The sequence below is a fragment of the Echeneis naucrates genome, chromosome 6 (genome assembly GCF_900963305.1).
Source record: "Echeneis naucrates chromosome 6, fEcheNa1.1, whole genome shotgun sequence".
NCBI lineage: Eukaryota > Metazoa > Chordata > Actinopteri > Carangiformes > Echeneidae > Echeneis > Echeneis naucrates.
In genome coordinates, this window is record NC_042516.1 from 21132934 (window position 1) to 21154255 (window position 21322).

The 21322-nt window shown below is 41.0% G+C and overlaps 1 protein-coding gene across 1 annotated transcript; it reads right to left on the reverse strand.

Moving 5' to 3' along the window:
* Positions 1-334: 334 nt before the first annotated feature.
* phf1 (PHD finger protein 1) lies at positions 335-18758 on the reverse strand. The gene is made up of 17 exons (XM_029505322.1): positions 18648-18758; positions 17206-17324; positions 16471-16549; positions 16215-16296; positions 15428-15514; positions 14306-14400; positions 13612-13760; positions 12986-13081; positions 10694-10762; positions 10253-10376; positions 8932-8999; positions 8212-8343; positions 6511-6589; positions 4942-5057; positions 4260-4346; positions 2877-3166; positions 335-2801 (listed from the first exon to the last, which is right to left on the reverse strand). The coding sequence occupies exons 3-17, from the start codon at positions 16546-16548 to the stop codon at positions 2677-2679; spliced, it is 1677 nt and encodes a 558-aa protein (XP_029361182.1). The 5' UTR covers position 16549; positions 17206-17324; positions 18648-18758; the 3' UTR covers positions 335-2676.
* Positions 18759-21322: the final 2564 nt, after the last annotated feature.

A 21322-nucleotide genomic window follows, 5' to 3' on the forward strand; every position in this document is an offset into this window, starting at 1 on the left:
GTTCTTCAATGTCAATGTCTTTATTTCCTCCTTTTTTGTTTTAAACTAATCTGGTTGAGTTCCACCTCAAGTACAACCTATAACAAGCACTTGACGGGTATAGACATACCATAGAAAACACACAAATACATTCATCACCATCGCCTAGAAAGGTTCAACACACCCCTTCCTAATAAACTACAGTCAAATAGCCACCAAGGAGGATGACGAAAATTTGAACGCAACATCATTTCACTGGCCTGAAATGTACGCATAGGTGCAGGAGATAATTCAACAGAGAGGTCTGTATTGAAATAAAATCTTAGATTTTTGCATTGGTTTGATTATGACAGTATAAATGCTGCATTTGTCTTCTTTTTTTTTTTTTTTCAACTAAAGCTGTGATACAGTCTTTTGTGAAAGATAAAACTGACAAATGTAAATGTGTAAGTTTTATCGAGCAGATTGCTGAAATAAACCTCTGTATAAAATATAAACTCTGAAACTTGCACCACAGTATTCTAGATTTATGTAACCTGTTTGCACGAAGATAAAACCCAACTTCAGTGCCCCTCTTGCTTCGAAAAAACATTTAAGAAGGGACGACATCATTACCATCAAAACTGACCATGCTGCCATGTTGCACCTTTCTAATTGCACACCGTAGGACTGTCATCGTCTTCTCAACCTGAACTGTATCTCTGAGCGCCGTGCGACGCGAAGCAGCAGCAGAGCGTCTGGACCTTCAGCTCATCCTTCTGACATTTAACACTCAATCGAAAACAAAAAGCGCATTCTTTCAACGTAATTTCCATCCTGATGACGTTTCAGTAACACATAGGCTATATTTTTTTCTTTTCTTTTTTTTTTTTTTTTTTTTTTTGGTGTGTGTCTGTGTGTGTGTGTTGTTGTTGGTTTGGAATGTACAGTTTGATCACAGACCTGACCAAAAAACACAATTTAACCGCTCGTCATTTACCCATGTGGTTTTAACTGTTAGCTGGCGAGGAGCCATCCTCTCGTTTTGAAGCAATATGGCCTCGTTCATCTGTTGTCTGATTGACCAATCGGCAGGTACACAACCCATATAGGCACTATGCAACCACGTCAAAAAATAAAATAAAGTTATTCGATCATAGCAATATATTGGGAATATATAATTCTATCTATAAAACAAAAGCCCTCTCGTGGCTCCTATATCTAATACAGATAATAGTCTAAATGTAAATTATGTATGACAAAATCTAACATAACAAATAAGTAACCTCGTAATAACATGTATACAATCTTTTATTAACATACTGCGATGAGGAAAAAATACAAAAACCTCCAGAGAATTTGTTGCTAATGGAGCCAAAAATAAGGAAACGGCATCTAAGCAAACGAGGGGGCTGGGAGAGTCCCGCTGTTCAGAGTCTTTAGGCAACGCATAAACTACCTTCTGTGAGGCCAAAAAAACTGCTCTGTCTCATTCTGGCCAATAAAAGGTTACTGCTTTTTCATAAGCAGCCATTAGCAGCCACCCAGCTGTCATCATGGCCCTCGCTGATGACGGCTCATCCATCACTGCTAATCTTCTGGGCTAATTTTCTCACTGAACTCCACGTGAGCACTTAACCATCAGTTGATGAATGAGAGGTTATAAAAGTGCAGGCTGATGGAAGTATGGTCGGTGTTGGCTCCTGGTTGTTCAGCTTGCTCGTAACTCAACAACGAGGGCTACGGGAAACGTTTCTTTTTAAATATGAATTGCTTTTGTTACTTTTAAAAAGGCTTAATTTCAAATATCCGCTCATAACGTTTAATAAACTTGGTGATTGTTGTCAGGTCCTTAAAATGTTGTCTGATCTGACTTTGGTAGGAAGGGGCAACCTTTTGTTACACATTTCAAATGACATCCTAATGCATGCTGTTGATTCGTATATTCATTCAATTTCAAATCATTAGAATGTTTTATTAGAAACTGTTACTGAATCTCAAGCTACGGACAGCTTAGCATTGTGACTAACAAGACAATTTCACAGTCACACACAGCAACTTACTTTACTTCTCTTCCAGAATTGAGCCTCTTAAATAAAACCACAACTTTGCTCTTTGGTTTTTGTGCTAATTACACATTTGTGGTATATGGTGCTTTTCTTTTTTTTTTTTTTCCTTTAGCAAACCAAGGCTATTTGTTTCCTCTGCGTGTGTTGGTCGAATACATTAAAACTTACTGAATTAGCAGCACCTCGTCTACATGACTAGCTGTGGATGTTTTCTTTGTGTTAACTAAAATTACAGAACTGGAAATTGAACATGAAGACTTTTTTTTTGTTCTGTATTGTTGTCGCTCATCAACAGTATTGTGTGTCAGCTGTGCATTGTGCATGTAGCCCATACGTTGACAAATCATCAGGAGGTTTAAATACTTCACTCATCACTGTAAAACGTGATAAATGCAAAGGCATATTCCAAAGTTAACAGTACAAATATCAGATAAACACTAGCAAAGAGGGACATTTAGTAACGAGTAGTGAGGTTATAATGAATAGAGGTGATACTATCAGAGCAACCTGGATTTTGATACGTGTATTTTTTTTTTTTTTTAACCTTTTTCTTTTTCTTTGTACTTTAAACACTGCCACATATTACATACACAGTATTACTGTGGCAACTGCAAAACAGTCATTGTGTCTCGTGTTTATGCTCTTCGTCTTAGTACAAACTCACGTTCTCCCACTCCACAAGGTACTGAACCTTCCCGTCTGGCGTGACACGTCTCGCCAAGATCCTCACTGCCTCCCCTCCGCCCCAGCTCCTGGCCACTGTCCCGCTGCCGCCTCCAATTCCCATCCCTCCTCCTCCTCCTCCTCCTCCTCCTCCTCCTCCTCCTCCTCCACCACCACCTCCACCACCATCACCACCTCCTCCGCCCCCTCCCACTCCCCCTCCGCCTCCGCCTCCACCTCCACTTCCACCCACACTGCCGCCGCCACCCCCGCTGCTCATGCTGGCCTGGTAAGGTGGCAGATCACGTAGGATGAGTGGATCCAGCTGCTTCTGCCCCGACTGGTGCTGGTGCTGGTGCTGGTGGTTGTTTTGGTGGCTGTGATGGTGCTGGTGCTGGTGGTGGTGGTGATGGCTGCCGTTGGAATTAATGGGGTATGGGTAGCATGGTGGCGGTAACCTGCAGCTGTCCTCCACACTACGAGAAGAGACACAAGCAAGCACATGAGTCAGGAACAGGCATCAATTCATCTCATTCAAATGGATTTCATTTCTGAGTAAGAATACTCTAAATGTATATAATCACTGGGAACACACACAGTAGACCAAAAAAAGACTTCTTGTTTATACATTTTAGTAAGCAGCAAACAAAATATTCTCGTCGCGTCAAATCCATAGAGATGACAGCCAAATGTAAAGTGCCTCTCAGCGCTGCGGAACATTTTAGCAACTTTCAGGTCATCATTTTGTTTTTTAGGGTTGCAATTTTATAGTGTTGGCTGCCTCTCACTATTTTCATCCACATCGTTTCCTGTCACTTTGAGCACCAAACACCAAATGGACAAAGTTAGCACCTAGCTTTGTCAAAATGGTGGCAGATTTAGCACCTTAAGATCCACATGTTTCCCTCAGTGGTGTGGTGCCAAAAAAAGCAGAGCTAAAACTGGACTTCATTGGGTGGCCTAAAATGTCGCTCCAATTTAAAGCTAAAGTTATTCTCTGTCTTCTAGCTGTGTAAATTAGCCAACTATTTGTGGACATATTCCCTAAACCAACTTACCAAAGATGATGATGCATGTCAATGTTGTGCTTACAGCTTGTTGCAGCATCTCTCCAAAAAGCCATGATTGCAGGTTTGAACTATAATAACTCAATCATTGAATATAAAAACCACTGAAATATACTCCCGAATGCTTATTAGCAGCACTTGAGAGCCATAAAAGAGCTCTGCTGATCTGCATCGACATGTGAAGGCTTCACCAGAAAAGTAAACAAGAGAAATGTCAATGGGGAAAAGTTCCTAAATTATCATGAAAAATCCTGGTAAGCTCATTTCATTGGGGGCAGTGATCTCAAGTTAAACCTCATTAACAAGGACATACAATATACAGCCTTCACGTATGACTCTGGATAACAATTAATTTATTCACTGATTGAATCACAGAATAAAAAATATTATGCAATCCAGTATGTATTTTGTTGAATTGATCTGATATTAATATTGGTAGTTGAAGTAGAAATCGTCTTAGCGGCAGTTGAGTTGTGGGAAATGAGACAGAGTTGAGAGAAACCTGCTGTAATGGTGGTGATTCCTGGAGAATGCAGTATTCCCATTGTAAGATGTGTGGTACAGGGCATACATCCGTTTGGGAGGAGAGCTGTGGATACACACAGGAAATTTTAAATCAGTGGGAAAAAAGTTATCCTAAGGTCTACTCTTCCCTTGAAGTGTCTAGCCACAATTGTTTAGTTTGGGTTTATTCATGCTAGCTTAGAGATAGAGTGTCTTTAGAAAAAGTTTAGCATTTCTCAGGTCACGTTATTCAAAAACAAATGACATTTGAAAAATCCTCATCTCATCAAATTATGTCTACCGAGGAGATAACGCCAACATTTTTGTCCTGGAGTGGCAGTGGCAGAAAAAAAAAAAAAAAAAAAAAAAATCACATCTGCACTTGAAATGAATCTTTCTTTAACGTGTTACCTCCTAGTAAGTGCTGCTTCTCAGCTCCAAGTGGCTAATCAGATGACAATATCACAAGTCTGATGGTTTTTCTATATTAATTTCTGTGGTGTCCTGTTGCAGAGCACAGTAAACTCTACTCAAGCTATGTTTCAGCGGTGTTGTGTTACTGTATGAGCAATCCAGGTGAACAAATGCATTAGATGTGATTGATAATCATCAATCATATATCACCAGAACGCCCCCCCCTCAAAAAAAAAAAAAAAAAAAAAAAAAAAAAAGCCCTTTACCTCAAGTTAAGCTCCTCCTCTGACTTCCTGGAGTTGTAAAGACTGGCCCCTCCCATGTAACCATGACAACATGGCAGCAGCTCAATGGGGTTGGCAGCAACTGGAGGTGGACAAGCCTGGGCACGAAAGAGACACACACAGCTCAGCTTGTGTCTGGATGCCAACATCATCACAGGAGTCAATCAAGCTCCGATACCTCGGGGCTAAGTCATGCGTAAAGTTAATTCTGCATATGGAATGTCTGGTTTTTCAATTAAAAAACATTTACATACACACTTTCACAGTGGAAATCATTGAGAGAAAATAAAAATCTAACTGAGCTGATACACGTTTGGGTTATTTTTCATCCTTTAGTTCCATGTCCATGCATCACCTGAGCGTCGAAATGGAAAGATATGTCTGTAAATCCACACTAATTGAATCACTGTTTGTGAATCATATCACCCTAAGGCTCATCACACAGCTGGATGGTGTCCTGCTCAGATGTATCACCTTAATGGAGCGGACATAGGCTGGTTGTTGAGGCTGCTCCGTTGACAAACCATTAAAAGTAAAAACATAAAAGCATCATAAGTACCGTCATCTGCTTAAGACGCCGTGTAGGGTGGATGCCATCTGAAGGTTTTTGCATTTCTCCCTGCAGGACTGTGACAGATGGCATCACCCTTTGTCCATTATAATTCCCCTTTTTAGCAAGAGTATTAGGATTGGAGATTATTATTCAGCAGCCTTATTCTGCATCTGCACCTTTAAATGGATGTGCTCTGTCAACACTGCACTGTCAATGTGCCAGCGCCACCTGGCCAAACTGTAATCGACTGCAAAGTGCATTTGGAAGCGATCCCAGGCTACACATATCAGCATTCCTTCCCATCTCACTTTCCCTACTACAACGAACCTGCTCCTCCAAGAAGGATGGAGATTAGCATCAATCAGAGAGGCACAATGGGACCTGGATGTGCCAGAGTGAGAAGAGTGAGTGCTCCGTGAAGCGTATTGTTCTAGGATTACTGTATGTGCACATACATGTATCAGAGTGATGTGTAGGAGGGACGCAGTGCATTGAGCATTGGTTGTGTAAAAATAGCAACCACAACATGTGATACTGCCCGTATCAATGTGATCCACTGGGAAATGGTTTTGATGATCAAGATAAATGCGCGGCAGAGCTGCAGATGTTGATGAAATACATGAGCGGGTTTTTGTGCAGTCAGGTTTGTACCTGAATGATACATTTTAACCAAGCTAAAACGCACACATTGTCACTTGCGTGCTACTTCTACCCCCAGCCATAGACTGTGAAGCATCAGCAGCCATTAAACATAGAGCAAGGAGAGGGAAGAAAAATACAGAGGCTGTGAGCTGCACTGGTTGTTAAAGGACATGCAGACTGATTTAGACTGTGAAATGAAGCTTCATCACGGCGTCTGATTGACAGGTTATTTGGATCACAGAGAGCTGTTTACCTGACTGAATGAAAAAAAGAAAGAATAAAAAAAAATAATCAGAAAGGTTTTGTGGCCCAGACCTTCCCCCCCTCCCCCCTGAGATGGAGACAGAGGCACTGACCTGTGTCTCTATGATGCGACGCTTTGATTTACGTGACTCCGGCCCCCCCATTCTCCTCTGGCAGGGTAGTGACAGCGGACTGAAGTGAACAACAACAACACATAAATTAATATGGAAACGCACACAGACAGTGCAATGTTTAGTTTATTACTGTGTCTCTGTAAAGATCTACTGAGAGGTATAAAACCCAAGAGGCTGAGAGCGGTGAGACGATACACTGAATGATTGTTGTGCATTATATTAACAACAAATTTTCTCGTATATGAGCCCAGAAAGTCATCAGCAGGGAAGGTGAAAAATATGAAACACATAAAAACAAGATAACACAGACATAAAACACTTCCTCTCTACAGCTTCTCTCAAAAAAATCCCCCTAATTCCCTGTCAACTAAACTTGTCTCTTGCCTTATTTATGAAAATGAGACTTGAGGCCTAAAACCCCCCTAGAGGCTAAAATGCCTATTACAACCAACTATTGGAAAATGCCGCAAGAAATAGACAACATCTTCTTTATTATACTATAATTTGGGCTGCACACATGGTAGCAACATCGCTTTTAATTTTGAGTCATTAAACTATTCAATTCATTCACATATTGGCACGAATGAGTTCATTACATTGAGTCTGGCAACTTCACTTTTGAGGTATCTTGGGCACAAGACTTACACTCTCATTATAAAGTGGTTTTGTCCTCTGTTAAGAAAATGAACGTGTTTGGTATATTTTATTACAGTTTTATCCATTCGATTTTAATATTTCCTCTGCAATCCTCTCGGTGTTAATTTTGGCCTGATGGTGGTGCCACAGGATCAGAAACATTAGGATTCATAAACTCCTACAGCACATTGAGGCACGACTTGATGTTACAGTATTTTGTGGACCAAGATGTAAATTCCACCAAACCATGACAGAAAAAAAAACAATCAATAAGTGCACAATACAGAAAAAGGTTCAAATACGTTTTAGTTATTCAGTCCATATCACAGGTTCTTTCAGGAAACTTTCAGGAATTCTGAATCAGGAATTCAAGTGTACAACTACATATTTGGCCTTTATAGCTAGTAACATTCAGGTTCAAGAATACAGCTTTCCCCCACATCCCTGTTTCTGGATATCACCAAAAGAATTCCTGGGTAATGCTATTTTTTTTTTTTAATATATAAATTTCAGCTTTTATAATACTTGACTAACCTCTTTTTTTTGTATTATTCTCTTGTCTGTGTGTTTTCAATTCTCATTTTCAATACATTACACTGACTAAAAGGCATGAAATGATATCAAGTTAAATATCTGTAGTTGACCCTGTCCATTTTTTTTATTCAAAACAAGATTAATTTGCTCAAGTCAATTATTCGCTGTTACTTGCGGGCGACTACAAACTTCAGTCACTTTAGAAATTACGGATGATGAGAACAAATTGGTTTAATAAAAGCACCCACTCTCACCCCGATACACCAACGTCTTTAATTCGGTATGAATAAGCAGCAGCCAAATGCTAAAAATAATTCAAAATGAAAAGTGCGTCGGTCTTATACTCTGTTAGGCAAATATAACGGCGCTGATACATTTACTGGCAAATGAAAATTGCAGGCCTTTGATTCTTAAGTTAATTGTTCATGCGTAATGACTATATGCCCTGCAGGAATCCAAGAGCATTATTGAGATAAGAAATGAAAAGAGAGATGCTGTCCTTACTCTGACCTTCTCCGGTGTGTGATATTGATAGGTGGGTCGGTGATAAGGGGAGACGAATCGGATGTCAGTGGAGGAGGGGCTCGGACCTGAAGCCCAAAAAGACACTTCTTCTTCTTGATCTCTTTTCCAGAGACGAACCTGGACGACAGAAGAGGCATAGAAGCTGTGAGCCTGGCCTGCCGTTATTTGCTTTAATACAATTTTCGCCACAACAGTGTTTTCTTCATTACCTCTGTTTAATGCTAATGAACAACATAAAGTTGTGTAAGGAATTGAACTTATTCACCTAATGAAAAACTCGACTCAGGAACATTTCAAAGGAAGTGACTGTGAAATTAAGTATATATGTAATTAGATCAGACTTTGCCTGGAGAAATTTGCAGTTTTGTAATTGCACGGTACTTTGCAAATTTTCAATGAAGGCCAAACTAAAAGCAATTAGGCCTCTAGACTGGTTATTGTGATTAAATACCTATGACTTGTGTCCTCTTCTAACAAGACCAAATGAGCACCACACAATGTTAAATTTCATTTAGTTTAATTTGCAGTTACATTTTACTTACTCTCTATTCAAAGTCACACATTTCGTCTCACATATTTCAACCTGCAAGTCCAGCAGCACCGACTACGAAGCACTAAGACGACTTCTCTATTCATGGAGTGCTACTCATCAATCCAGTCATGTGTGGTCTGTGTTTATTCTTCTCATCATATGCGATGACTTACCTGTCCTTGTGGGAGTTCAGAGCGTTGAGGAGATTGTGACAGCGGTCTTGCTTTGGCGTGTCAGAGAGCTGGGGGACAGACAAGAATGAAAAATCAAAAGGTGTGTTTACACGGCGAACGGCCATCAGACAGAAAGCCTTTAATGCATACAGCCATTTTCTTTTAGTTACTGACAGCAATAGTGGTTTGATATGGAAAACTGCTTGCTGCAGCTACATGGCTGAAATGCCGTCCTGTCAAGTGAAGACAGAGAAAATAAGGCATTTCACAATGTGAAAACGGGAGTGAAAAAGAGAAAGCAAAAGGTGAGACACATGGAGAGGAGATACTTAGAATATTCCTTCTTTCTCTCTCAGCCACCTCTACTACTATCCCTGTGTTTGAAGATTTGTCTGGTCCAAGATCAGTGAATCCCATCCAGTCGGTTACTTACTTGGCCTTTCCATGTGTGACAAACAGAAAGGCCACATGTTGGTGGAACACAAACAGAGCAAATAAATGGGTATGACTCAGATCTTTAGTGAATTGTCCTGTCAGCAGAGTACAAACCTCCCACCAAACTTAGTCAGTTTCAACACCTGCTGCTGGTGCCGGCAGTGAATGAAACCTGGTTTGCGAGTGAGCACTGAGGATGAAATGGCTCGAAAAACGTCGGAGAAATGCTTGAAATTTCGTGAAATTTACCAGATAAGTGATGCATTTACATCTGTGATAGCTGAATGAATAGTAGCTCCTCTCTATGTCTGAATCTTCTGTCTCTTAAAACACCGACAAAAAAATTACTTTAAGAAATTCCTAAATGTAATGAGAGAAGAATCTAATACACAGGTGACATAAATGGCTAGAAGTAACTCAAACTCATAAATAGTTAAAATGACAATTAAAGGTGATTGAGGACTTGAAACACATAGACCAAAGTAATGCAAACTTTTGGATGCCAAAGGAACTAATGGATAAAATAGGCAATAATAAGATATTGCCAAACGGATCAGACTGGTCTAAAGCTGTATCCACTTTAATTAAATAAACATTAAATAACATCCACAAAATCAATTGAAATGAACACCTTTGCAACACAACAGATGGTGAGAGAGGCTGAGGTCATTTGATGGGGGGGAAAAAAAAAAAAAGTGAAAACTGTCATCAGTCATTAAATCATCCAATTCTTCTTTATCTCCTTTAAGCTTAAGTAGAGGTCATACTTTTTTAACTTTAAAATTTACTTTAATAGTGGTTAATAGGATTTATGTCTCAAATGCATAAATGCTGGCAGCATTTCACATCATTTCATCATGGTGCTTAAACAGGGAGATATCAATACCACGCCTAGGAGCAACGAATCCCAATTCTCATTGGTGAAGGACAGGATTTCATGGTCAAAATCAAAGTATTTCCTCTTGCAGCACAGGGAGAGATGGTAGAGCACTAAATGAGCCAAATCCACCCTGTATTAGACAGAAAAAGTTAGAATTTGAAAACAACAGGTAAAATGCAAACATAATTCCCAATTTTTTCACATATTTTTATTCCACATTTTACACATTTGCCTAATTTTGTGAACCTAGTTTAACATGCCATACTTAAATAAAACAATATCTGCCTGGATGTAGAACTGATAACACAAGTTTATCCCTCACTATAAATAGAAGTGTAATGAAAATTGATTTGTCCTTTTAGAAAAATAAAAACGTAGGAGCAAGCTGGTGCAAAACAGAATAATTAATTAAAACCATTGTAGTCGAGTAAATATTGTTCACATCACCAGGTCATGGGTAGTCTTTGGATGGTCTCTGGGCCCTTTGTACATACGGAGCACTGGAACTGATAAAACCTACAACAGAAAAAAGACACAAAATCAGACAGGTGTCATGTCCATCCATCCGTCCATCCATCTTCTACCGCTTTTTCCAATTCCAGGTCGCAGGGGTGCTGGAGCCAATCCCAGCCAATGTTCCAGGTGAGGGGCGGGGTGCACCCTGCACTAGGTCGCCACTCCATCACAGGGCCAACACACAAAGACAAACAGAGACCAACAACCACTCATGCTCGCATTCACACCTACGGGCAATTTAGAGCCACCAGTTAATCTACATGCATGTCTTTGAACGGTGGGCGGAAACCGGAGTACTCAGAGGAAACCCACGCAGACATGGGGAGAACAAGCCGGGAACCAAACCTTCTTATTGTGGGGCGACAGTGCTTACCACTACGCCGCGGTTATACAGGTGTCATGTAACCCTGGAAAATACCCCCACAAGCTTGTTAATTGCTCCAAAAATATCTCTATATTTTATAATCCTGTATTTCTGGGTTGACAATTTTATTTTTTTTATTCTCACTTACACAGCCTTCACTGTGTTTTTTATTTATTTTAATCTATAAAACCATTTTTGACCAAAATAAATATATTTTCCACCTTGCTGACTTCTTTCTCCTTAATGTGTACTTCATGCACACTTCTTCTCCCCCTCTGCTTTCTGTGCAATCTATATACAGAGCATCTCTGGATATTTCATCATCTGAATCGACCTGAACGGAAAATAAAATGGACAGGTGTATCTGTTCCACTGTAATGACGTTCTGTTGTGGGTGACCCTGAAACTCAGCTCATACCACAACAACATTGTGCATGTCCGTCCTTCTGTATGTGTGTGTTCGCAGAAGGTCGTTGGGAGAGATGAAGTGCAGACACAGTATGACGGCAGCACACGCTTACTATTCCAACTGTGAACTCAGTCTTCACTCTTCCTCCATCACCTGCTCAGCAGATGTTGTACCAATCCGGCTTCACTCTCCCTGACTGTCAATCTAAATCTAATCCCTCCTTCAGCCTCCCCCCTCCTCCCTCCCTCCCTCCCTCCCTTAGACAGGTTCGGCAATAACACAGTGTCAGGGTGGGTGTAAAACCCGGTCGGCTAACACAGATGGTTAATGACAATAATAACTTAATGGATGGATACATTTTATTACACGCATGAGTCTATCAAACCGCGCTGCGATCAGCAGCTTGTGTATCTGGCAAGCATCACATCTGAACTGCTACAGTATCAGAGAGATGATATGTCTGCCCCTGCTGTCTGTCACTGTCCCTTTGCTTTGATCGCCGAGGAGCTGATGTCCTTGTGGTGCGAGTCAGGGAGTACATTAACATGCGCACTCATAATTTAGTCTTAAGCCAATTAAAGCAGTTCTCTGACAAGTGAAGCTGTCAAGTAGATGTCTTTGTCTGATTATCTTCATTATCAGAGTGAGGTCTACTGCTGAGACAGTTAATGTACAAATGTATTAGGAACAATTCTGACAATTGATTAGTATTTTATTCGTGAAGTAAAAATTATTCCAGCTTCTTGAATGTGCTGCTTGTCTGTTTTTTTATGACTAACCTGAATATGCTGAGATAAAACAAGCAGTCTAAAGATATTACCTCAGACTCTGGGAAAATGCGTTTGGTGGAGGGTTTTTTTTTTTTTTTCTCTATTCTATTCCGACATTTTATAGACCAAATGATCAAAGACAATGTCAAGCTATTATTTCCATTATCACCCAGCCCTTTTAAGGTTGAAAATGGAAAAAAATATATAAATATATATATTCATATATGTGTGTATGTGTATAGACGCACACACAACTTTTTGTTCTGTATGTCCTGGAAACTGTCCCCCAACCAAGAAATAAACTACTACTATTATAACTACTATTAAGTAAGTGGGAGACCAATAAAAAAAATTATCAATGTAAACCTGGTCAACAGACAAGTCACATGTCATCAAAGCCAAATATGAAATTATGACTGATATATTGTCATGACACTATCGACGATGGCTGCTCCCCGACATACTGATATGTGTTCGACACCTGTACAAAAAGAAAGTGCAGCAAACAGGTTACAGGCTGCATGAGTTCCTATGTAAAGTTATTATTTGAATCATTTATTTATTCACTGTCAATATCTATTACTCAAAGGCAACAGAACACATTTATTATAATACAGTTTATTATTGGAGGACTGTGAGTTTGAAGCAGTACAGCTTGACAGTAAAGCTAAGTGACGCACCTGTCCCCATACAGTAATGGCTTGGTTAGACACTGCGTGCAGGCCTCATGAAACCACTGACCGCAGCCTCCACACTGTAGCATCTTCAGGTTCCACCTGCAATTCAACAAGAAAACACCAAGACACTTTAAACACATGAATGAATTAATGTGTCTAATACCTGTCACCTGACAAGTCTGCATTTATGCATAATTTAAGAAGGCTGCAGGCTGATGAGTGCAGCTGCCTGACACTTCACGTTTCATAAACTGAAATGTGTCTTCAGGTGTAAACTCCCACCGGCTCCAACCAGTCATAAAGAAATGGTAGCTGGAAGTTTGTGGGGGGAGTTTAAGACACCAGAAGAGAGGAGTTTGCCAGCAAACATCACTCAGTCACCATTCCATGAATGTCAAAACAAACTTTAAAAAAAAAAAAAGAAAAAAAAGAAGCAAACAAACCAAAAAAAAAACAACATTCTGCTAACGCAGTTTGACACACGTCTGATTTCACTGCATGCAATTTACAGATAATCCACAAGACGACACTGACATAGATGACTTTAGACATGAGAAAATGTCTACCATGACAGTAGCACACATGAACAGTACATTCAAACTAAAACTGGCCTCTGTAGCGTCACTCACTCTCCAGGTCCAGCACAGTAGCAATAACACTGCTGCTGATTGGTCAGATGCTGCTGGTCCCAGTCTAAAGACGACAGCTGATAAGGGAGCCGGAGTTTCATAAACTGCATGAGTCGGGCAAAGCGTCCGCGTTTGAGGGCCCCGCCTCTCTGAAAACACAATTTTAGAATAGAGCTGATTGGTTGGTGACCCCTCAAATCGCTGTCATGTCAGAGCGGCGAAGGAGACGAATCACATTGGTTGGGCAGAAGGCAATTCGTCTCATTTTATTGTAGGTCAGCTGTGAGAGATAGTGTCCGAGGAAGAGGAAGTCTGGACAATGAGATACCGACATTGACCGATTGACAATTAACTGCGTGCTTTCTCATCTCATATCTACAGAACTGGAACACATGTGATTGATTGACTTTAAATGTACTTCTCTCAACTTCAGTGCTGTTTTTCTGCCTCCTAACTATTGATTGTTCATGATTTCTTGGACACAATGTAGAACATCTAATATTGAAGTCAATACTCAGGGAATTAGTGTGCTTTTGCCTCAGATAAACCAAATACCTGCCATATACAACAGTACGGTGGCAGTGAGGTTTGATATATTTGACTGGATTTCTCCCTATATTACACACTCAATGGTGTTTTTGTTTTTTTTTCTCCTCTCCCCCCCAGTGCAAGACGGAGAGATTAGCAGTCTGACCTTGGTTGCAACTGCAAAGACACATTGCCGACATATCCACGAATCGCTGTCAGCTTCCGGTTCAATGGCTGGCGTGTGGCACTCTGGATGATAACCTGTAATGGGAGGAGGAGGCAGAGCGTTTAATTCGTGTATACAAGGCAGACAGTCGGAATGACAATAATGGCAAAGCATCTCCACGTTTAGTGCTCCGCTGGTTTGTTTCAGCGGCATGCAAAGTACTTTACCAGACTATTTGCATCTAGGGAACAGGAAGTATGTTTGTCTGCTTTTTCCTCAAAGTAAACTGTCAGCCAACTTGTTTGCCTGACAGAGTTGCCATTACTTGCTTAAGCATCCCGGTGCTGAGCAAAACTTCTTCCTACGAGAACTTCAGTATATTTCATTCCATCAAAATTCTGCCTCATCTTTAGGGTCCCTTTTTTTATTACTTTTTTTTTTATTATTACTTCACTTGGACATTTCACTTTATATATGCAGGATGATGTACATGCAGAGTTTGACACCAGAAATATTTGACGAGAGAAAGCTTTTTTCTTTGCTCACTTTATATCTTTGTTTAAATCTTCACATGACAGCATGATTAACTTGTCGAGCCAGTGGACACATACTGAGTGGATTTTACCGTAAAGTAGAAGTCATCTTAAGTCCCATAGAAACATTTTTTTTTTATATAAGGCATTTACAGATTCATAGATTCTGTATTTTTTGTGATGAGGGAGAAGGGGCAGAACTACTACTTGAGAACAACTTTAACATTAAAGTAGAAAATCCACATCAGACACAACTTATTATTCCAAACAAACCAAGTATTTTTAGATGATTGGAAACATATCTGCAGGGGATCTTTACATTAGTAATAAGCTAAAACATGTGAATGAATGAAGTTCCAATATATAACATCTCATTCATTTTTATTCTAGTCAGGACTCAGGTGCAACAACTCACATATATCATTTATGATATGTGATTTTCTGTGTGTGCTTTTTTTTTTTTTTTTTTTGGTGGTGGCGGCGGGGGGGGGGGCTGTTATTTACCATACTATGTCAAATCTTCAAGGTCAGTGCAGGAGCAGTTGGACAACCACCGTTTGACAGCATATGAAGAGGCGTGCTTCCTTACCGTGGCGACATTTAAGACAATTTATGAGGGGTTCTTTAAGAGGCGGAGCATCACAAATACAGCAAACTTCTTCCACACCAGCAGCAACTGAGGCAAACACAGAAAGACAGAGAGAGGCAGGGGAGGGGAAGAAGTAAATTTGTGAGAGAAAGACAGTGAAAGAGAGAGAGAGAGAGCAGTCAGTGGCATTAATTTATGTATATTGATTCACATCCTTGCCACCTCATTGATTTCAGTGTCTCCTGCACCCTTTCAGATTTCACTTCATTTGACAGGCGGATATTCAGCATGGTCCTAACAAGTGCCCAACTTCCACCCTTTGCTTGATGTTAGAGGGAAGTAGGGGCGCAATTTCCCTGAGGAGTCATTAATCTAATAAATTCATAAATAGACTCTAATACACCAATTACATCAAAACGTACCCTCATCAGGATACTCAGAGTACCCAGCATCATAACCTTGAACATGATTGTTATCGCTTGTCTGTGTTTTTTTTTTTTTTTTGGTACAACTGAGAGAGAGAAGGAAAAAAAAACGGTACAAAAAATTTAAGTTTTAAGCTCACCAGGAAAAAGAATCAGAAAAGTGTTCCTACAAATCTTCGGGCAAAGTTTCAGAGTTGATGTTAGCACCTTTAGTTTGAGTTCAGCTGAGCATCCGTGCATTCAAAAAGCTGAAACTAGGGGTATTTTTTTAACCCCAGAAAAATAAAGTGCCCCCAACAGGAAGCTATTTACACTCTTCTAGCTGATGGGGGGGGGGGGGGGTAAAAAAGAGTCCTCCTTACATGAGTGAATGTCCTTTCTCAGTACCCAGAACTCCGAGTTGTCCTCAAATCTCACCAGACAACATTGCTTGACTCCATCTACCTGAGAAGGAGATAGCAGGTGAGAGGAATGATTGACAAAACTAAATGGAAGTCTTTTCAAATCCGGGTGAAAACACACACACATACACACACTGACTCACACAAGCACGCTGAATACGCACACTGAAAAGTCTCTCTATTGCGCGCACACACACACACTTCCACATGCACTTACTCTTTTCACATTGCCGAGGTACAGTAGTCCATCACTCCATCGAGCCAACACATCATCTCCTTCACTTACTCCCCCCATCCTGAGGAGAGAGACGGGGGTGGGGGGGAAAGAGAGCAGGGCTCATGTGAAATGGAAATCCGATTTATTCGATGAATACTTTGCTGCCATTGCTGACAGCAGGGTTTATGGCCCCGGCGTTTCGGCTGGCTCTTAGACAAGCGGGCTTCGGTGCAAAGGGGTTAAAAATCCCCCACCCCTTCCTTCTCTCTCTTACATCCCCACTCCCCCTCCTCTTTTTAGACCAGAGCATAAGACAGCCTGTATCCACCACAGTGAAAGATGAGAGTGAGTACACAACCAGAGAGCAAGACAAATGATTACTGCACGCATGAAACACTCTCTCGCACACACACATACACAAGACTGCATGATGACTGCTGCAATACAGTTTGATTGAATGAACAAAGATCACTATGCAGCTACTTGAAGCATCTGCCGTTCACTTTGCTGTTGTCTTCTTCTCTCCCAACACCTTAAAAACTTAAATAGATGCACAAAATGACTGTGCAGGCATTATCTCTGCACGTTGAGCATTTGTTCCAGTGCATGCACTCAAGTCAAGACAGACGCAGGATACATAACAGTGTATGTAGCCTTTTGTGAATCAAAGGGGGGGAAAAAAAAAAAAAAAAAATTCAGGCAAATTTGTACAGTAAGCTGGCCGGTGAAGGGTACCTGTCAAGTCGAACTCCTTTCCGTCGGGGTCACAGTGATTCCTGGGCAGGCTGGACATGAAATGCCCTCATCTGCCGTGGATCTCCGCTGCCCAATTACTGCCCGCTCGGATGCGCAGCCTGCGTGTTTGCAAAAAGTGGATGATGTGCATGTATGTCCCTGTCTGTGGCAAGCGCCTGTGTGTGTCAGTCAAGCCGTCAGCGAGGAGGGGGAGGAGGGAGGGAGGGGGGGGCAGGGGGGGGAGAGAGGTGGGGGGGGGGGAAGGCGACTGACTGTCCGTCCGTCTCTCAGTCTAGTTTGTCCGTCCTCCGCGTTGCCGTTTCGTCACGTCCCCGTCGCTTTTGCTCTCTGCCCCCCCCACTCCCCCCTCCCTCCCATCTTCCTCCACCCCCCCTCCCACACCCCCGCTCCGCCACCACCTATTGATGCTATTAAAGCGGGTTTGTCAGAGCAGCACCGGATTCAAGCCGCCAGAGACGCCATCATCCCTGCTTCTCGCTCTCGGCCGACTTGTTGTGACGCAGACATAAAACATCGAGATAGAGTGGGAGGGAGATAGTGACTGTGGGGGGGGGGGGGGGGCATCCAGAGGTGGCGGCTGGGGGTCCACAGCGAGAGCAAGACCCTCCCGTCTGGGGAAGTGACCCTAAATCGTTGTGACAAGGTGGGATTGTGATGTCTGGGAGCCGGAGGGGATGGATGGATGGCGGCGTTTAAAGACAGCGGAAGCAGCGCGCGCGGCCACAGGGGCCAATTAAGAGGCCAATTAGCGAGTTTAGCCGCCTCAATGGGTCCGTAACAAGAGGGACCGGCCGAGTTTAGGAAACCCAGGGAGGAAAAAGTTTGAGAACTGCGATGGATGAGCAAACAGCGCACACACAGCTAAAAACTCGTTTTCATCGGCATCGATTAGAAATCCCTGCTTAACCAAACTTGTCCGCTCGATTGGACATCGCACCGTCTCTTCAGATCCGATGGAAATGAGACCGCTTTAGAAATTACACTATAACTAAATCAAAGCACACCTACGTGCACAATGAGGACACTAGTGTGCAGCCATGTATTTGTTTTTTGTTTTCTTAACTCTGAACATTATTTATATCTAAACGAATTCTAAAACGTCGCATCTGCAAAAGCGGATGTCACATCTAGAGGTTGATTTCTTCTCGCAAGACTTCCGGAAAGATATTTTTAAATGTGTGATGGAGAACACTGTTTCCACAAAACTTTAGTCATGCATCTAATAAGAACCCACTGCTGCTCTCAGACGCTTCAACCAGCAGCTGCAGTCATGCACATTGAATACACATCGGGAAACGTATGAAGCTCTTTAAACAGACAACATGCATCAGGTAGAAGACTGCGTTAGGAGACTCGACATTAACATTAACAGGCAATAGGCATAACCATGACAGAGGGAGCATAGATTAGGCTGCACTCACAGTTAATTGGCTTTAAAGGAACAGTGTGAGGTCCTGTTTGTTTATGTCCCCCCTGTTTGTGTCAGCTCTTGTTTGTTGATGTCTTACGTATTACTCACACCAGTCAGCCGTGTGGTAACGCCGCCGTACGGTTCAAAATGGCCCCTGGCAGATTAAAAAAGTGGTAATTTGCCAATTTCCAACTGTAGCCACTAGGCGGCGACCAAATACAAGAACTACAGCTGGATCACAAGCTCGCTGACAGTGTGAGGGCTGCTCAGGGCCACTACAGTCACACTGAGGTTTGGCCCAAGAAGAGAAAGGAGGATAAGATATATCTATTTGTATTGTACAGTATAGTATAACCACAGTGTAAATATCCTGCACGTTTTTATTATTACTGGCTGCTGTAATCAGTTTGGGATCAATCAATAGATATATTTCATATATCTAAGATATGACTTGATGGCAATCCGGTCCAACACATCCTCACACTATCCTGTTGATTTAAGTCAACCTGACAAATAAATGCAACTGATAACAAAGTATCTTAAAATGGAAAAACAAGTAAAAGTACAGATACCTCTAAACTGTATTCAAGCAAAGTACTTCAGAGTAAATGTGTTTAATTAAATTCCAACACTAAAACAATTAGTTATCCTTCAGCATGCACGTGTTTTATTATTATTCAACCATCCATCAAGGTCAAACTAATACAAAACAAAGGCTGTGGCTGTTCCATGAAAAAGGTAAGATTGGATTTACCAAAATACTCACACAAGACTATTTAAGTGTAATATATTAATGTTAAAGCCCCCATTCAACCATTAACTCACAGCTGGCTATAATATATAAATATATTTTACATTTTGATGAGCAAATACCAACTAATTAATTTTAGATATTAGCTCGCTAACGTTAGCTAGCGTAACATTAGCTTATAGCATTAGCCACAAACAAGCTAACATTAGCCTCCACCTGTAGATAACTGACACGATTCAATGCAGAAACTCTCAGGGTAGTAAAGCAAAGTGTATTAAACCAGCTAAATTTTCACCAGCTGTTGTAGTCACTTACTTTTTCTGTGCTTTGGCAGCACTTGTGAGCAGAGATGCTAACTGCTGCTCGGACATTGTCAGGTAGATGGGACTCAGAAATAGAATCGTCCACTTTAGGGGTGTCTGAAATCTTATTAACAGCGATTAACAAGATAAATAGTTTGGGATTTGGGCTATATGAGTAGGATTATACTTATGTAAACTGCATATACGTGTCAATCCCTTTAATTGTTGTTTGAACCGCTTTTAAAGGGGATTTGGGTCTTAATTAAGGTGTTCAGACCCCCCTCACCTGTATTTTTCCTTCTTACTTTATTCTAATAATCATGATGAGTGATGACAAACACAATCTTTGCTATGAATGGTCACAATATAAAGAGTAAGAATGAATGTTAACATAATATAAAACAAAAACACCGCCAACCAGGACATTATAATGTAAAACATAATATGATAAGAAGGGATTTTTTTTTTTTTTGTACAGTATGTTATGTGTTGTGTCTTTGTGATAGCTCTGGTCATTTTCCACTTAAATATCTTATTGTCATTGTCACATACACAGGTGTCAATGAGGCAGGAGGGCCTACACATCTTTTGTCCTTGTAAGGTCAGTCAGTCCTTTGTCCAGCCTGCAGCTCTTCAGTGATAAGATTGTCAGCTAATTAATTGAAGATTGCTTAGAGAGTTAAGCATGACACTATTCAGATTTGTGTCATGATACACTCATGTGCATACACTGGTGAGCTTGTCCATCAGCTGATAAAAAGTAAAATGTTTTTGGCAGGAAATGAAGTCAAATCAGTTGCACATCTTCTAATTTTCAGTTCATCCCATGCTGATCATGTAAAGCACACAAGGCTGGCGAACTGAAGCAAAACCAGGACAATCTCTCAGGTTTCTTTAGCTTCAATGCTGCTTGGAGTAGAGTCACTTCTCGGAGATAAGGACTCTGCAGGGAATATTCTCATTTGGCGGTCAATCCAAAATATCCCACAGGTGTTCAGTTGGTAGCATGACGTTCACAGCGTGCAATTCAAATCATCCCAAAGTATTCATTGACCCCTGATGTTTGTAACCCGTCTGTAATGCCACACAGTCATGACATTTTTTCGCAAACTGTTTTGATGTAATTTATCGCCACATAATGGATTTAAGCACTTTGAAAAGTACAGCTTGTGAAAAAAAAAAAAAAGTTGTTCAATGTCTTCTGTGTCTTGAGGGAGCTTTCCAACGTTGTGAAATGGCTCTGAGGTCATCAGGGTTTTCTCAGCTGTGGTTTGGAACCAAAAGACAGGCTTGGGCGCTCTGATGAAAGGTGCTCTTCAGTTGCATTCTGGAAAATATAGGATCTAGCAGCTCTACAATCAGAATGCATAGATGTCTGTTTCTACTTCCAAGCCTTTAAAAAACAATAATTTAATCTCTTTCAAGTCCTCCAGCTTTATATAAGTGTATTACAAAAGTGTTGTTTACATAAACTAGAGATCAGTTGGAGATTAGCAAAAATAAGGATTACAATCAGTTTAGTTCAGGCATTACAAAAGATTTAAAGGTTTATTTGTCACATATGCAAACAATATGTGTGCCACACAGACACAGCTGTGCTAAAAGGCTAACGTAAAAACAAAAAGAGCTGGC